The 16,920-nt window shown below is 41.7% G+C and overlaps 1 protein-coding gene across 3 annotated transcripts in view; it reads left to right on the top strand.

Annotated features, from left to right (window-relative positions):
- PTPRN2 (protein tyrosine phosphatase receptor type N2) overlaps nt 1–10,519 on the top strand; it is a 657,265-nt gene extending 646,746 nt beyond the window's left edge. For 2 of the 3 annotated variants that reach the window (XM_051609992.1, XM_051609994.1), the window contains 2 exons: nt 341–414; nt 5,782–10,519. In XM_051609992.1, coding sequence (XP_051465952.1) covers nt 341–414; nt 5,782–5,853 — 146 coding nt within the window. In that variant the 3' untranslated portion in view covers nt 5,854–10,519. The remainder of the gene's footprint in view (nt 1–340; nt 415–5,781) is intronic. The other variant, XM_051609993.1, reaches the window with a different exon arrangement.
- Nucleotides 10,520–16,920: the final 6,401 nt, after the last annotated feature.

Genomic DNA, 16,920 nt, shown 5'->3' with positions numbered 1-16,920 from the left:
GTGCATACTCTTAGAAATTTTGAAGGTACATTTGGTGGCATTGCCATGACAGACCCTTAGGTTCTACCGAATATATTCTGCTCTAGGTGCAGAAGTATTTTAAGAATTTGTTTTTCTCTGGCTTTTTTTTTTTTAATTAATGTTAATAAAGGCTGCCCCAACCTCTTATTTTTCTATATGAACACAAAAATTGCAGCTGCCTGCCAAGTCTGCTGAGAGATGGATGTAATAATTTTCAATTGGACTGTTAGCCCAAAGGGAACCCGATAGCAAGAGATTGACAGATGCAGCATGGATTATCTTGTGCTCTGAACTCAGCCCAATTTGTGGTTTGTTGCAGGTGCTAAAGAGATTGATATTGCTGCTACCCTGGAGCACTTGAGGGACCAGAGACCAGGCATGGTCCAGACAAAGGTACTGTCGATAAATCCACTGGGATTTTAAATACATTAAAGGTCTTTCACAGTAGTTGTTTTCATGACAGAAGAGAGAGGCTATGACCTAATTTAACGCAGGTCGCTTGCTGATTACTCTGTTTGGCTCCCTACCAACTGAGGTTTATTTATGGTGAAGATTTATCTAGGCTACTTTCTTTGGTGTTTACTGCTCTTTCTTGTAACATCTCCAGCATCTATCTTGATTACCATATATGAAGGGCAGTCAAGACAACAATCTATAGTCTACTAAAGAAAGTGTGCATTTGAAAGAATGTTCTTGCTTTCATCCTGAAATATGGAGTATTTTTTAGAGTATCTGTGCTTAACTGTGCATGTAATATTTTTTAAAAGCATTTGATTTTTTTTCTGGGGAAAAAAAAAAAAAAAGGTTTTTTTAGTTAGAGGAAATAGAGTTTTGTAGGTAATCAAGTCATTTTTAGCATCTTTGAAAATAAAAGCTTGCATCATGCCTAAAGCCATATCCTTTGTAGCTGTAGCACAGTGACTATATTTCTACCCTTTGGTGCAGTGAACATCTTACTCTGTAATTCCTGTCAGTTTTAATACTTTTGACATTTTTCCACCATGTGAAACTTTTAAAGATAGCTGATGGTGTGATTGTAGTGCCTTAAATTAGAAATGCAACTTTCTTTTATTAACAATTTCAGTGATGTATGGAGTGATATTTTGGGGTATTTGGTGCAAATTAAGAGCTGCAAATATGACAAAAAAGAAATTTGTTCATGACATGGAGACCGAACAGATCTGTATTGGTTCATAACTTTTCTTTAATCTCTTCCTAATAATTTTTATCTTCCCACTAATAGTAGGAGAAGTGGTGCTAGAGAAAGTTGGGGGGATGTTAATTATTATTTACCAATTAAGTAAGTGCACGAAAAATAAAAATGAGCCAGTCAAAGCTAACTAATCTTTATCTGCAAATAAGATAAAAAATTGCACAGATCTTCCTTCTGCTTTGATTATTCAGAATGTGAAAAAAATGCATATAGCACACCGTATCTAACGTGATATATATTTACTCTGAGGGAAGATGGAAGTCCTGAGCTGCTCTGTAAATACATCCAAAATATATGGCAACTCCATAGAGATACAGAGCTCTGATTCCAGTTTTCCTCTCAAAGCTGAGAATTACAGCTTGCTGCCTTCAACAAAATAAAAAAAAAAAAAAAAAAACAAAAAAAAACAACCTAACAAAACATAGCTCCAGAGCCAAAGAATGAGGTTATACTTCTCTTAGTTAGCCCAAATCCCATGAAAATCTTACTCAAGACATGCTTTTCCCCTCCAAACATTCATCTGGGAGAGCTCCAGAAAAGGAATATATCCTGTGTTTTCATCCAGGATGAAAATTTTTCTCAGGATATTGCTTATCTCTCGTCTTGCTCCTTCTTCCATGATTGTCATTTGCTCAAAACCACCCAAATCACTTACTCAAACTGTTGTCTTGCAAATTATAAATCTCTGGTTACATGCTAGCAACGCACAATCCCCAGAGAATTTTTCTGATGGATTTAAACAAACCTCTGTGCTTTCCCAACTGAATACAAATGAGGAATATTAGACTTTTGGAGTAATTTAAAACAATGGATTAAAAGTCAGGTTAGAAATGCCAATTACAGAATATCCCTAGGCAAAATAAACACCAACTTACTTCAGCAATGTTGTTGTGTTTCCAGCAGGCAGCGCTCCGCATTTTCAGTAATCATGTAAAAGATCTGTTTGCAACATTTTGTCATCTGGAAGGAATCTTTAATTCAAAAGTACTGTATATAATAAATGGTAATGAAATTATCATAACAGCATTCTGGATTTCTGAGAAGCCTAATAAAGGGTTTGTGGTTTTGTTACGGGTTTGTTGGGGTTTTTTGCAGAAGAATCATAAAATTGATACGCTACATGTGAGAGGAAAAAGTAATGAAGGAAGAAGCATAGTATCTATGATGGGAAAAAAATCTATATTTCTTTTTTTTCTCTCTCCTTCTTGTCACTTCTGCATTATGGGTGGACTGACACCACAAAATGCATGTCCAGCTCTGTTTTCTGTGCAAAGCTAGATGTTAAAATTAATCTCCAGTCAATCTTGCATATGCAAATAATGTGTGACTGACAGTGTAGCTGTACAAAACAACAAACTGAGCTTCTTTAAAAATTACTGAAATTAATTTGATCTAACAATGGTTTTTCTCATGGAAAGGTGTGGAAGGTGTGTAAAGGCTTTTCTTTGGAGGATGGTGGTACACATCAATGGAAGCTGCATTATCTGCATTTCTCCTGTGTGTCTTACGCAAAAGGAAGGAGGGAGAAGATGTCAGGTGCACCATCCCAGAAAGACCAAGTCCTCTCACATGTCAAGTGTCTGCTCTGCTGTCCCCTTCACTGCAGTGTGTCAGTTTTGAGCTCTGCCTGTAAAGATTATACTTTAGAAGTCATTTTGCCTCAGTAATTTAGGGTTAGCTGGAAGTTTCCTAATGTGAGCTGGAAGTCTGCACTGAACTTGTCTCAAAAATCTGCATCTAAACTTTGGGATGTCATGTTCATAGAATTGTATCATAGAATGCATTGGTTTGGAAGGGACCTTTAAGATCATCTAGTTCCATCCCCCTCCATGGGCAGGGACACCTCCCACTAGACCAGGTTGTTCAGAGCCCCATCCAACCTGGCCTTGAACACTTCTAGGGATAGGGCATCCACAACCACCCTGGGCAGCCTGTTCCAGTGTCTCACCACCCTCACACTAAAGAATTTCTTTCTAATGTCTAACCTAAATCTACCCTCTTCCAGCTTAATGTTGTTCAGTTCATGGTCCTTGGGTGAAACAGACGCTTTTCCTCAGGTAGTGCAGTGGTGCCCTGTGTTCATGTGAGGGGTACCCTCCATGAGGGGTAAAGACACCTGCAGGTCAGATGGTCTTCAGCCTGACAGATCTTCACAAGAAGGTGAACAAGGTTAAAGGACAGATTTGCTTACTGAATAACTTTAGAGTAATATAAGTTACTTTTAGCAATGGGACTGATATTAAACTAGTGTCGTCCCTGAGCTTTTCCTGACTCTATACTCACATGAAGAGCACATTGGGTAGCCTCATTACCATGGGCAGCTTCCTTTCTTCTGAACTGACACCCACATCTTGGAAGAGGCATCTGCACATCTCTGGAACTTGGCTGCATCACTGTGTCAACCCTTATCGTGCTCAGATCAACCTCCTCTCTTGTTGTGTTCCCTGTGGTCCGGGGACTGGCAGCAATGGGGACCAGCTGTCCCACTCACATCTGAGCACTGGCATCCTGGGACCACCCATTTTGTCCCTCTTCTGCCAGCCCTGGTGCCAGCCCTGCCTGTCCAGGCTGCTCTCTCTGCAGGTCTCTCACCTCACAGGGCTGCATCGATGGGGCCCAGCAGCTGCCAGCTCCTCCCGCCAAGGCTCTTTTTCCCAGAGGCAGGCACTTCTCATGCATCAGCCCAAATTTCCTGAAGCTTTTTGAGCCAGGACGATCACCCAGTTTGGTTCTGGCACAGCATGTCCGGATGAATACCCTCCCTGCTTCCGCTGCCCTCCAGCTCCTCTCAGGCATTCAGTGTGCTCCTGTTAAAATATAACTGCTTCTCCTGGGTGGCCACCAGCATTTCCAGTCTCTGCTTTAATTGCAGAGACCTTGGGAAGTGAGGAGAGGCATAGGCAGGCATATGCATCATTTTCTGTTCCTAATGAGGATGAGTTCTACTCTTTAGGGTGAATTGATCTCTGATCAAAAATTCTTGGCTGCAGTCCAGAAAAGTACAAGAATGCCACTTTGACAGTACCTAGAAGACAGCAAAATTCTTGAATGTCAGTGTCTCTGAGAAATTATTCTGAGTTTTGTTCTTCTTTTTCTGATCTGGAACTGTGCCCATCATTACTTGTCTCTGAGGCATCTCCACATGGGAGATGACTCTGCAATGGGCTAAGACCAGGCAGAGAAGACTGGCACTGAATTGCAGGAATTAAAAGTCAGCTGTCTTTCTGAACTAGGAGTTACACTTCTGTAGTTTGTTCTTTCATCCCTCTTGCAGATCTATTCAGCAAAGTGAAACACTGTGGAAAATGAATGCTTTAGTCCAGTAAGTACTTTCCAGGGTTGGCTGTGCCCTGCAGCCATCCACCACTGCTGCATGCATACCTGCAGCCCTGCCACACAGCCCCAGGCAGCACAAAGTGTGGGGCTGGAGGTACATTTCAGACCACCAGTTTCCTAGCTGGCAGCACAGATAGTATCCCAGCAGTGATCTCGGGATATTTTGCAGGATGCATGTCAAACTTCTGTTCTCAAAGTTGGTTCTTCAGCAGCTGTTGACCCTGGCTGGCTTAAACCATTGCAGTGCTTCTAGAAAATCCAGAAACTTCTCCACAGCCCTTGTCTGATGTCCTCAGTTTTTCTATATTCTAAGTAAACTGCTCACGTTGCTTTTTCATCTGAAAAATTGCAGACACCAAATAATCTTGTCAGGTATTTCAAGAAGATAAAATTTCTGAGAAAAATCTACTTGCTTATAAAATATAACACCTGTTAACCTTGAGGAAGTAAAGCTCCTTTGTCCTCCTGTAGGACGCGACAGTTCAGGAGTGTGTTAGGATTGCACTTAGATGAGGTGGCCATTCATGGCTGTGTCCTTCACACCTCTGCCAACCCAGTGCTGAAACCTGTTAGTAATTTTGGTTTTATGCTTACAGAAAATTAATAGCAGAGAAGGGCCTTCCCAAGTATTTCTTAAACGTGAGTGTTCTAAACATCATAAGGTAATTTGTGGGTGCAGGAAAGTGATTAAAAAGGGAGGCTGAAAAAAGAACAATAACAGGTAAACCAAAAAGCAGGTATTGTTTTATATCGTAGGTATAAGGTGAGGTGGTATTTATTCTGGCTGATTTCAACTAGAAACAGTCCTGACAAAAGCCAAAGGCTCTGTGTTACTGCATCTCACCTATTTCATATCTCAATTATGTTAACAAGTTTCCATCTCTGTGTCAGAAAGGAATGGCTGGTGATCAACTACTCCCAAGCCCCTCTGACCATGCAATTGCAATGCATCATTGTGTCCCAATAGCTTAGTTTCTGCTACCAACATTTTTCTCCATTAGAATGATTTCAGCTTCAAGATGCTGTCAAACATGTTATATGGCATCAATAATCCCAGAACATTTTGTTCCTTCCCGGTGCAGTGTACAGTTCTTCCTGCATATTCATATTTTTAAGAATGTCTTGAGGATACTCGGCTGCAGAACAGTGCACCAGGCTTTTGGAAGGTGTTGTGTTTTATTATTCAGAGTATGTGTTTGTTCTCTCCACAGGAGCAGTTTGAGTTTGCTTTGACAGCAGTGGCAGAGGAAGTGAATGCAATACTCAAGGCACTTCCCCAGTGAGCAGCTCGGTCTCCTGAAGGCTCCCCCAGGACCTGTCCCTCATTTTCCTCATCCTCAGTCCCTGTGAATGTTCTTGGAAACCGTGACCTGACTTAGCTGTGTATCTTCTGTTGTAACCACATAGTAATAGGGTCCTTACAAACTCCTTTAGCTGTAAAAGTTCAACAGTTAAAATGTGTATTCTGGTTTCTGGGTTTTTAAACACATTTTTTAAAGTACATTGAAGCCTCGGATTAAGTGACTCAACAATCCATCTAATGCCTTTCACATCCTCAAAGCCCTGAATGTCACACTTTGAAAGCACACATTCATGTTCTTAATAGCAAATATACAGTATTGTGGGTAATTAGTGCAGTCAATATAGTCTCAGAAAACAGTGTGCTGTTATATTTTGTAACTTCTCAAAGGCCAAATGAGAGTGGGGGGCCTGAAGAGGATGTTGATTGTTGCTACACAATGCCAAGCAAGAGCATGAAACAGTGCTGAGAGTGTGAGTAAACACAGGTCCAGGCTCTGGCAAAGAGATCTTGCACCTTCTCATGCTGGGCTTTGGCAAGCAAATGTTTTCTTAACTGTTGTTTACTTTTCAGCTTTGTGCCATGAATGGAAGAAAATCTGAGCTATAAGTAAATAGACCTGCACAGTTGTTGCAACTGGGGAGAACAAGTTGGTCACATTAATGGGAAGCTGGGGAAAAACGAGCAGAGCAACTCTGACCGTGTACCTACCACTGACAGCATGGAAAAGGAGAGTATAGACTCACCTCAGGTGATGGGCAAAGGCCCTGTCAGCAGTCAGGAAAATGTCCAAAGCTGTTATGGAAACAGGTGGTTAATTTTATGGGATTACTGAGGAAGAAAATGGGACTCTCCTCTTTATATTTTTGTGTTTCCCTCTGTAAAACTGTGCTCTGCCATCCTTTTTAGCCAGGAAAATATATTTCTGTAAAAGTCTGGCTGAAGGAGAAATCTCCAATCTGCATTTTATGATTCTCATCGAGTTTGTCAGATCCAGATGTTTGTTGCACCTTTCTGCAGAGGCTCTGCTTGCTCCTTGTTCCCAATGATAACTATTTTAACTAAACATCAAGGGATGAAGAAGCACAGGGGTTGAATTTCAGAGGTTCTTGTGTTCTCAAAAATCCTAATACCTGCTGTTGCAAAGTATTGCTAAAATATGTCTGTAAATGGTTTGGTTATGCAATTTTGCCTCTGTGAATTTGCAGGTCTAGTAGTGCTGCTCTTCTGAAAGAATTTAAATTACTGATAGAAAGTACTCCAATATGTTTGAAGGAAGGCCTGAGAGTGAAATTGTCAAAGGTATCTAAGTGATTTAGGCTCTTGATTTCATTTTCAAAAGTGAACACTTGGATGCTTTTTCATATGTTATCCTACATTTCTGTGATTTAAGAATTTTGGGGTGCTTTTTTCCAAAATCTTAACAATGTTGTATGGTTGAAAACCTATTAGGCTAATTGTATCACTTCAGGACTGAAAAGTTTATCACTGAATTTAATTTGGGAAGGGAAATTTTTATAAACTTCTAATCAGTGAAATGTTAAAGATATAATATTGCATAGTTTTGCTGGCACAGAGGTAACAGGCATCTGTTGAAATCAACCACGTTGCAATGTTGTGTTGTAGGTGTGGATATTGGTGATTTCTTCTTTTTAGCAATTAAAGAGTTATTTAAAAAAAAAGTAAAAAAGCAGAAGGCTTGTTACTTTTCGCCATACATTTTTGTATGCTTTACTTGATATGTGCTGTTGCTTAATTTGTGCATCCCATTACTGTGGCAGTACAGAGCAGTTACTGCAGATGCCATCATCCTCTTAAGTACACATACTGTACATTAAGCCACATGTTTATTTTATGGCCTAAGCATTTTAGAGCTTTCCTAGCAATAACTAAAAAAACTAATGGAGTATGAATGAGAAAATTGCCTTTTTCATTTGATAATTTAGGTTTAACAGGATTCTTTTATTACTTTAGCTAACACAAAATTCCAGATCAGGGCAGATGAGATCAGTTTAAGCAGTATCAGCAAGTGTTTGAATTAGATTTACTGTGAGCCACGTACTGCAGCTTTCTGAAAATACAGGTAGTTATATCCAAGCAAACTTGGATATTCCAAAGAATCCAAATTAGGGCATCCTAAGCCATGCCCTCTGATTATTGGGTAGAATTATTTCCCAGTGCAAGATGTGCATTACCAGTGCATTACCTACCACCAGTGGAATAATGGGTTTTTAGCATAGATTTCTGCCCTGGGATTCATTAGCGTTCACCTTCTGACTGTCCCCGTGCATACCACAAACATGGCTGACGAGCCTTTCGTTTGCACTTCAGGAATATTTTTAATTGTTCTTTTGCAAATATTTGCGTTTCGTAATAGCAGTTTCAGGGTGATACCCATTAATTCCCAAGCAGCTGAGTGTAGGACTTAAATATTGGTCTTCATGCTTCTGAGTTTATTTAGCGTAGATTAGAGGGCATTAATCTTCCCCAAGGCTAATGAGGCAGGGATGTATTGTTTTATTCATACTCATAGACCAGTTTACACAACAGAAAGATGCAGTCTTACTCAGAGGGTTAGAGTCTCTCCTGCTGAATGTCATTGACAATCCTGTTATTTCAGCCGTGTTTTGTTCAGTTCTTCCACAAAGAGGTGCCAGGCTTATTCTGTTGACCGTAAACTATCACACAGAGTATTTCATCTGTGCAGGTAGCATATTGTTCACACCTCTCAATAAATGCCCTGCTTCTGGGAGTGAAAATCTGCTGCAGGGCCTGTTATTGTGAAATGCAGCTTTCAGCTGCACCTGGGAAATCTGAAGGAGTTTGACAATCCATTTCCCAGGAAGATGCCAAAGCCATGGATGAAGCCACAGAGATAGATTTCTCATGCAGTGCAGGTTTTTCTTTACCCTTTTCACTGCAGTTAATTTAATCCTTGTGATTTGGCAAAGGTTGTTGTTCAGGCAGCCCCAGCCACTTGCACTGGACATGGGACCTGCCTCATGTTCGCTGACAGGTTGATTTGAGCTTCTTCCTGGAAGCCTGGATCACCTGAGAGCCCAGAGTCAAATGAGACCCACAGTCCTTCCCTCTTCAATGTTCTGCTTGATCTTTACTAAACAGATTGTGATTGAAGCCTGGGCTGGTGCCTGATGTGTAGCTATAAACAGCATGTGCTTAATATTGACCATCCTTGTGTTCTTGATAAAGACAAATTGAATCTACAGGTGCTGGTTTTGTGGTTGAATCTTTAAAGTGCATTTAAGGGGGGGGAGCTGCAGGAGGGCAGTTTAACCTCAGTGCTCACAGTTTCCTTCCTCACTGATCAAAGCCTGTGGCAGAGGGACAAAACCCTGGTTTCCCACAGGCACAGCAGCAAGCACAGCTGCTGGCCCCAAACAAGGCAGCAGTGACCAGACCAGACTCCACACTTACGTGGTCCCAGTGGGTGCAGACATGAGGCATGGAGACACAGTTGTCACCAGCATTGGTGGTTCATAAGAGTAACAGCACAGTCACCCTTCCCATGACACGGGCTCGGATTTGGAGGGCTGGATGGGCCAGACAGCACCATTCCCCAAGGCCCAGATCCTTGAGGTTCAGCCCTAGCCACAGGGAAAAGTGTCAGATTTGCTGTTGGCTTCACATCTTTCAGGTGTGAACTCCAACTATTGCTCTTGACTGTCATCTGTGGGAGTTGGTGCAGCTGAAGGAATATCCAGTGGAAGTCCTTGGCAATTGCAGGGCCAAGAAAGAGTATCAGCAGAAAATCCCATTTCCAAATCTCAATCCAGTAGCAAAGCAAGCAAGATTATTTTTATATGTGCTACTAAACATTTAAAACATTTAAAAATATTTTTTTAAAATCTACACCAATGACTAAATCTTGTTCCTGTCCTTAGATCTCCATCCTTCCCCAGAGGAACGACAGCTATTGTACCTGAAAGGAGTTCATGCTTTACTAATCGAGTGGAACGTTAATAAAACCCAGCCCACTTCATAATTCCCAGAATAGTCATTAATTAAAAAGACCTGTTTATTGGAATCAAAAACAAGTATTTGATTAGCTTCGTTACAGAACAATAGCTCTCCTAATTTTTGTTCTGCATATTTTATTCTTTGTTTAGAAAATTCTCTTCAGCAGCAGTTGAGATAATTCGCTTTTTAAAACTGTACAGTTTCTATGGATTTGCTTTTTAAATAAGAGTATACTTTGTAGATTTGATTATTATATTTTTCTGTTAAGATTACACTGGGCATTACAAAAGCCTTCCCCACTGAAGTAAAAAACAGAAAGCTATCCTGTTCATTGATTGCAAAAGTAAAAAAAAAAATAATTAAAACAAAATTGCAGAGCTGTGGCATTCTCAGTCCTATTAGAGCATGACTCTTTACTACTCCTCATTTACCACATTAGAAATAAAATAAAGTTACACCAGCAAGATTTCATTTGAAGCTGTTCTTGCATGCTCTTTGTACTGTATTTGATGGCATAATATTGTTTTGTTTACAACCTTTTCTTTCTTGTCATTCTATTATATTCTTTATATGTATATAGTCTAAAAAAAAATAATAAGATTATACAAAGTATTTTGTTCTACCTCTGTAAAAATCATATTTGTGAATAAAGTCACGTTGTCTGTGGAGTACAGTATTGTGAATACAGCATTACCAGCTGGTGCTTTGCTTTTATTTAGGGTGGTGGGAGTGGTGTCTCTATCCTTTCTGAAGAGATGGATTCTGAATATTTGAGATGGGCACACCGGGCTGGCAAAGAGGGACACAAACATCCTGCTGGTGGCCTGGATGTTCATGTTTAATCTTCTCTGAGCAGAAGAGATTGCAGCCACCTCTGTCCTAGGTCTGTGGCCTGTAATATTGCAGCTTCCAGCATTTTGATGGAGACAGATTCCTGTGTTCAGACCAGAAAGTAATGCACGAAAAGAAGTAAACTGCAGCAACCTTCCTTCTACAACAAGGAAATGAAAAAAATTGACGTATAGTGTGTGTCCTGGAGTGTAGAAGTTAACAAATGGAATGAACAATACCTTCTTTCAACAAAATTAATGGCAAGAAAATATTTCTGGGAAAGGAAGGCTGGTGGATCAGTGCCTTACATAATGGGTGGTATGGGCTGTCCAAGGATTTATAGTTTTTAGAATAGTAGCAAGATTCACAGAAGGATTTCACAGAATCAAAGTCACACAATATTAGGGGTTTGAAGGGACCTCCAAAAATCATCAAGTCCAACCTCCCTGCCAGAGCAGGACCAAAAAAAACCAACAACAACTGGGGCAGATCACTCAGAAAGGCACCTAGACAGGTCCTGAAAGTCTCCAGAGAAGATCTGAACAGGTAATGGAAAATACTCACTGTTATATTAAATAAGGTTATGAGGAACAAAAGTCTAAGATTCCCGAGTAAGCACAGAGTAAGATAACCAGTCTTTTCCCTGTGGGATAGAAAGCAATTTTCCCATAAGCACTGTCTATTATATGAAGGTTTGTGTCTTTCCATGAAATACCTATTGTTAGCTGTAAATAAGAGGCAGTATTTCGGATGAGACAGCCCTGGTGTGGCAATTTTCATGGTCTTGTGTTTTGTGTTAAAATTTCATTTGTGTTTTGAAGAAGACAAAATAGTTTGCCACTTACCTGGAAATAACTAGAAACGTAATAGAAAGATGGAAAACATCCTCATCAAACTCAATCCCTTCCCATCAGAAGAATCACATTTTGCATTCTTTAACCTTGTTTATGTAGTTGCATGTTTTAATATCTATGCTTTTCTCAGTGTAAGAAGGTGACTTTCATCTTGGAAGCAAAATATATGCACCATTATAGCTATTATCCTGGTGGTGTAATTTAAGAGGTCTTTCATCTCCAAGATAGCTTTCTGAAGCCTCTGGTAATATCAGATGGAGGACAAAAAGAGAAATACACTTAACTGTGTAACTACTGGAGCATTACTTATCTTCTAGGCAAACATGAAAGCCATCAGTTATGCATATCCTGGGTTCCTGCAGCCAGTGCTTTGCTTTTGCTTCACTTTACACAGGTACAGGCAGCCTTGCTCTCTCTGCTGTTCTCAGACTGTAGGGGCATTACTTGTTAGTCTTGCTCTTGGTTTTGTATTTATGGCTCTGGCTCATTATCAGTACAGCAGACTGGGTGTTGGCTTCTGGTAGGGCTCAGAAAGGATCGGGGTTTGAGTATCAGTGTCCTGGTTTCAGCTGGGATAGAGCTAATTTTTCTTCTTAAGGGCTAGAATAGTGCAGTGTTTTGGATCCAGTAAGGGACTTGGCATTTGATAATATACTGATGTTTTTAGCTGTTGCTAAGAAATCAAAGACTTTTCAACTTCCCATGTCTTGCTAGTGCAGGTGCACAAGAAGCTGGCAGGGACCATAGCCAGAGCAATGGACCCAAATTGGCCAACAGAATATTCCACATGATACAATATCATGCTCAGTATATAGATGAGGGTTGGCCAGGAAGTTCTCACTCTCTTCTGGAATTGCAACTTTGGGATTTTCTGTCCTCCAGATCACTTAGTCAGGAATGGGCAAGGCATTGCTTGGAGAGTGGTGAGCAATTGCATTGTGCATCACATCAATATATTCTATTATTCTATTATTATAGTCATTATTTTATTGCCATTATTAAATAAATTGAATAAAAATTACCCCTCTGATTTTCTCCCCCAACCCCTGGGCCAAGGGACAGTGTCTGGTGTTTGGCTGCCAGCCTGGTTAAAACCACAACAACCAGCTAGCAACGTTGTGAGGGTGAATCCCAGCAGCAGCGCACAGGAGCATGACACTCTCCTGCTCCTGATAGCAGCCTGCCCTGCCGCAGCACTGGTGGCCACTGCACCTGGAACGTCTGTCCCCAGCACACCTGGATGTGCTGCTTGCACAGCCCATGCTGTGGTAACACAACCCCTCTGATCCCGAGCTGGTCACACTTTTGGGGAAGCAGGGGGACAGCTCTCGGCAAACTAGGGCAGAAGAGGAAAGAGCTGCCCTGCTCAGTGACAGCACAAAAGGGAGATATTTGCTTCTGCTCCCAGCTGAACTACTGCAGTCCCTCATACTGTTTGAAAACCAGGAACTTTTCAAGTTGTCCAAAGTTCTCAGGGTTTAATATTTAGGACTTCTAAAATATCAGTGCTGATGGGATTGGTGTTTCCATTTTGCACACTGACCAAATCCAAAGAACTACACACCCACAGGGAAGGTTGACTAGTAGGCTGTGTTTATTCTTTGTTTAGTGGTAGGACCAGTACATTGTCTGCTTGAAACGACTGAATCCTTGGGGAAATTCTTCTTCCTGTGGTGGGGTTAAGCCACAAATTAATTTCTCCCCTTGGGAGTGCACCAGTTATACCCCATGTGCAGGTAAATCAGCAATACAGCAAAGACTACATGGATGACCACCCTGGAGAAACAGACTTTAACTAGGTTTTGGGCTATACAACTGACAGAGTTGACTTCCACCAGATTTTTTCCTGCAGAAGCTTTGGCCACAGTTCTCAAAGATACAGGAATGTGTTACTCCATTTCCAGCAGAGGTTACAGGTGGGATTCCTGTCACGATCCGGTATTCGGATACGTGGCAATTTTTTACGACCTTGCCAGGACAAAACAAAGATAACACAACATCGGGTGCACAAAGAGGCACCAGGGCTGGCGTGCAGTCTTACGAGAGATGGGGCAGAACCCCCTTGCTTTCCAACACTCCTCACCGCAGTGGGAGGCTGGGGTGGCTGGATTTTGCCTTCCCTCTCCTGGTATAGGCCGCACGGCAGCTGCACCCTTAGTTGCCCAGCAGGACCTGAGAAGAAGTTTAAAGGTGATCCCAAATGGTGAATTAAGAAGCAAACGAGGTCAGATGTCACGCACACAACAAACTTTTATTAGAGTAATGGAGCAAAGTCCCTAGAGTGGATAGGACAGGGAGGAAAACAGAGACAGAAAGGAAAGGAGAAAGCAGAGATACAGAGGACAGCAAGCAAGAGCATAGTTACCACCACGGTCCAGCGACGTCGTCGGTGGGGAAGTGGTTCCTGGTGGGGAAGTGCTTCAAATGCACCCATAGTGTCCCAGATTTTTATACAGTTCTTGCTTCTCCGTGCTCCTCCGAGATAGGAGAGGGGTAGCTATGGCTCCAGGGCTATGTCCTGCAGATAGTCTTTGTTTGGCTAAGTGTTAAGACCAGCCATTTCAAAGAGGAGGTTGAGACAACTGGCACCACAGGATTAGTTTATTGCAGTGGAGTTTCGGTCCTAGGAAGTGGCTTGAGACCGGCACTCTGTCTTGTCCTGCTAAGTCAGTGGTTTTCATGAGATATCAGGGCCTGATTATCACTGGATATTCTGCTCCCAGCGCCAGCTGTAGAACTCCTTTGTCTCCGATCTCAGCATGTCCCACACTAAACTCATCACAGGTACCTGAGTACTAAGCTCAGGTAGTCGTCGCAGGAGGGGAAGAAAAGCGGTTGGGTGGGTTGCTGAGACATCTCTTTAGTCCATCAACAAATGTTGTTTAACTCTCAGATGCCACAAGACAGACAACAGATAACCTGAGTGCCAAAGTCCATCACTTATCTCTTGGATTGTTCGAGACAAGCACTATACATCCTGAATGCCACAATTCCTCTTAACCAACTTCTGAGTAGTTTTGCATGGAATTCTACAGACGAGCTACTCGTAACTCATCATACCTTTGTAGTCAACGAAGGAAAATAAGCAGTTTTATGGTGTGATTTATCGCATCTGGTTTGGATGCCTACTTTAACTTAAGGTGAATCATCCTATTCACCCAATACCCTGAAACATGGAGGTCCAAAGCTTAACTACGCATTAGGTAGAAAAGCATTTACTTTCACTGTTGTAAACCTATTCCCTCATAACTGCATTAAATTACTTGTGAGAAAAAGGGAAATTATTTCTGATTGTGTAGCCTATGCATTTATAGACATCTTTATCCTACTCAACTTCAGTTTTCCTGTTCCACACCTCAGACTCATTTCTCCACTTACAGAAGTTGTCTCATGCCTATGATCACCTTTACCTTGATTTTTACCTAACCTTACCCAATCCATTTCTGTTTCTACTAGGTTTGTTCTCAGTCAGGTGCATGGAGCCCCAGCTGCACACTGTTGCTCACTTCCATGGCTGAGCACCCGAGGTAGTGCTCACAGACCACCCTCATTGACAGCAATATCAAACTTTTCTTCAGGGCAATCACTCGCCCAGTATTCATAAGTAGGTCTTTATTGTTAGGAATGTATTTCATTATATACATTACTTTATGTTTATCATTAGTTATTTCATCTGTCATCTTCACACAGACACAAATTATCACTAGGTACCTCCATGCCACTTCACAGTCTAGGGTTATTTTCTAGGGTTTGTACAACCCTAGATAATATGTGTCATTCATATTCTGCTACGTCCTCCTGTTTCACATTGTATACCCTGGGAAATCAGCACCACTGCAAAAACTCTCCCTTTTTTCTCAACCTGTTTTTTATCTTTTAACCACTCATTAACCCACAGAAGATGTACTGCTTAGGAATATGGTTTAGCACTGGACTCAATAGAGTTCAGTTAATGGTGGGATTCAATGGTCTTAAAGGTCTTTTTTTCAACCAGAACAATTTTGTGATTCTGTGAAAAGAACTTCCCCCTATTCCCACAGCAGCTCAGTTTCTGTAACAACTTTTCATGGGACAGCCTTTGCCAGATGCTTTTAGGAAAATTATATACACAGCATCAGGTAAACCACCTGCATCAGCACACTCACTGATTCTTCCAAAGCCTCTCAGTAGGCTTTTGAGAGAGGACTTCCCCCTGCAAAGGCCACGTGGCATCTTCCTCCCTTTACGCTCTCAGTTATGCAGGATCTTGACACGAGGTTGTGGATGCAGCTTATAGAATGACACACCTACTCAAATAGCTTTGGTATCCTTTTGGATTCAGTGGAGTGCTACTTAATGGACTTCAAAACGGCGCTCTGAAGCTCAGCTATTGCAACCTCCCACTCAGAGCAGCACTTGGGGCACTTTGCTCAGGGTCACTTGCATATGAGTTTTGAGTATCTCTAGAGATGCAGGATCCTCTGGGTCCTCTTTGTGAAAAATGTCTTTTCAAGACCTGATTGAAATTTCCCTTGATGCAGACTGCTTGTTAATCAGCTCCCCCAAAAGGAGTTGCCTGCACTTGGACAGCCAAATCGCTCTCTAGGTTCCACCAACAAGGCTCCACTTACTGTAGTGAACACTCAGGCATGTAGCACACATGGAGGCATTTATGTTCAAGTGTCTTAACCCATGATCTGAATCCCACACTCTGGGCAGGATTCAGTGGTTGTTTGTAAGTGTTTGATGTCACTGCAGGTGCTGTGGGTATCCTGCTGAGCCTCCAGCACTCATGTCAAATGGCTGAGGGTCTGAAGTCTTGTGTTTTGTTGGCCAGCTCTGTGTCGGCAGCTTAAATCTCCTGAGGTGCTACAAATGGCATTGGATACCTAAATCTAGGGAACTGAATCCCACATCGTGTATCTACCAGTTGCATTCTGTAGCTTCTACCAAAATTCAAGGTATGGGAGGAAATTTCACAGGGTAGTAGTTTCTCAGATATAACCCATAGCTCCCAAACTGGCAGCACCTTTTGAAAACCCTCATGATGCCTGTTTGAACATCATCAATACTGGGTTCAAGGCAGGGCTCTGATCTCAGCAGCAAGCAGCATTGCTTGAGCACAAGCCAAGCCCAGGCACGAGGTGCTGCCATGACTGCAGCAGGGCACAGCTGGAGAGTAGCCTTTATGCTGGGTAGCACTTAATGGCTTTGTGTACCTCTCAGCCGGTGGCAGTGTTGTGTGGGAGCATAAACACTGTTGCTTTCCAGCCCAAGAGGGGAAAAAATGGAAAAGTGGCCAAAAACATGGTATTTAGACTTTCAAGTTCATGTAAAAAAAACCCTAGTGAACAGCAGTGTTCTAGTAGCACTTGTTTCTAAATGTGGCATCCATTTCCTTCACACAG

Source organism: Apus apus, chromosome 2 (genome assembly GCF_020740795.1).
Source record: "Apus apus isolate bApuApu2 chromosome 2, bApuApu2.pri.cur, whole genome shotgun sequence".
Taxonomy (NCBI): domain Eukaryota; kingdom Metazoa; phylum Chordata; class Aves; order Apodiformes; family Apodidae; genus Apus; species Apus apus.
The sequence above is the reverse complement of the archived record's forward strand: the minus strand, read 5'-3'. Positions and strand labels throughout refer to the sequence as shown.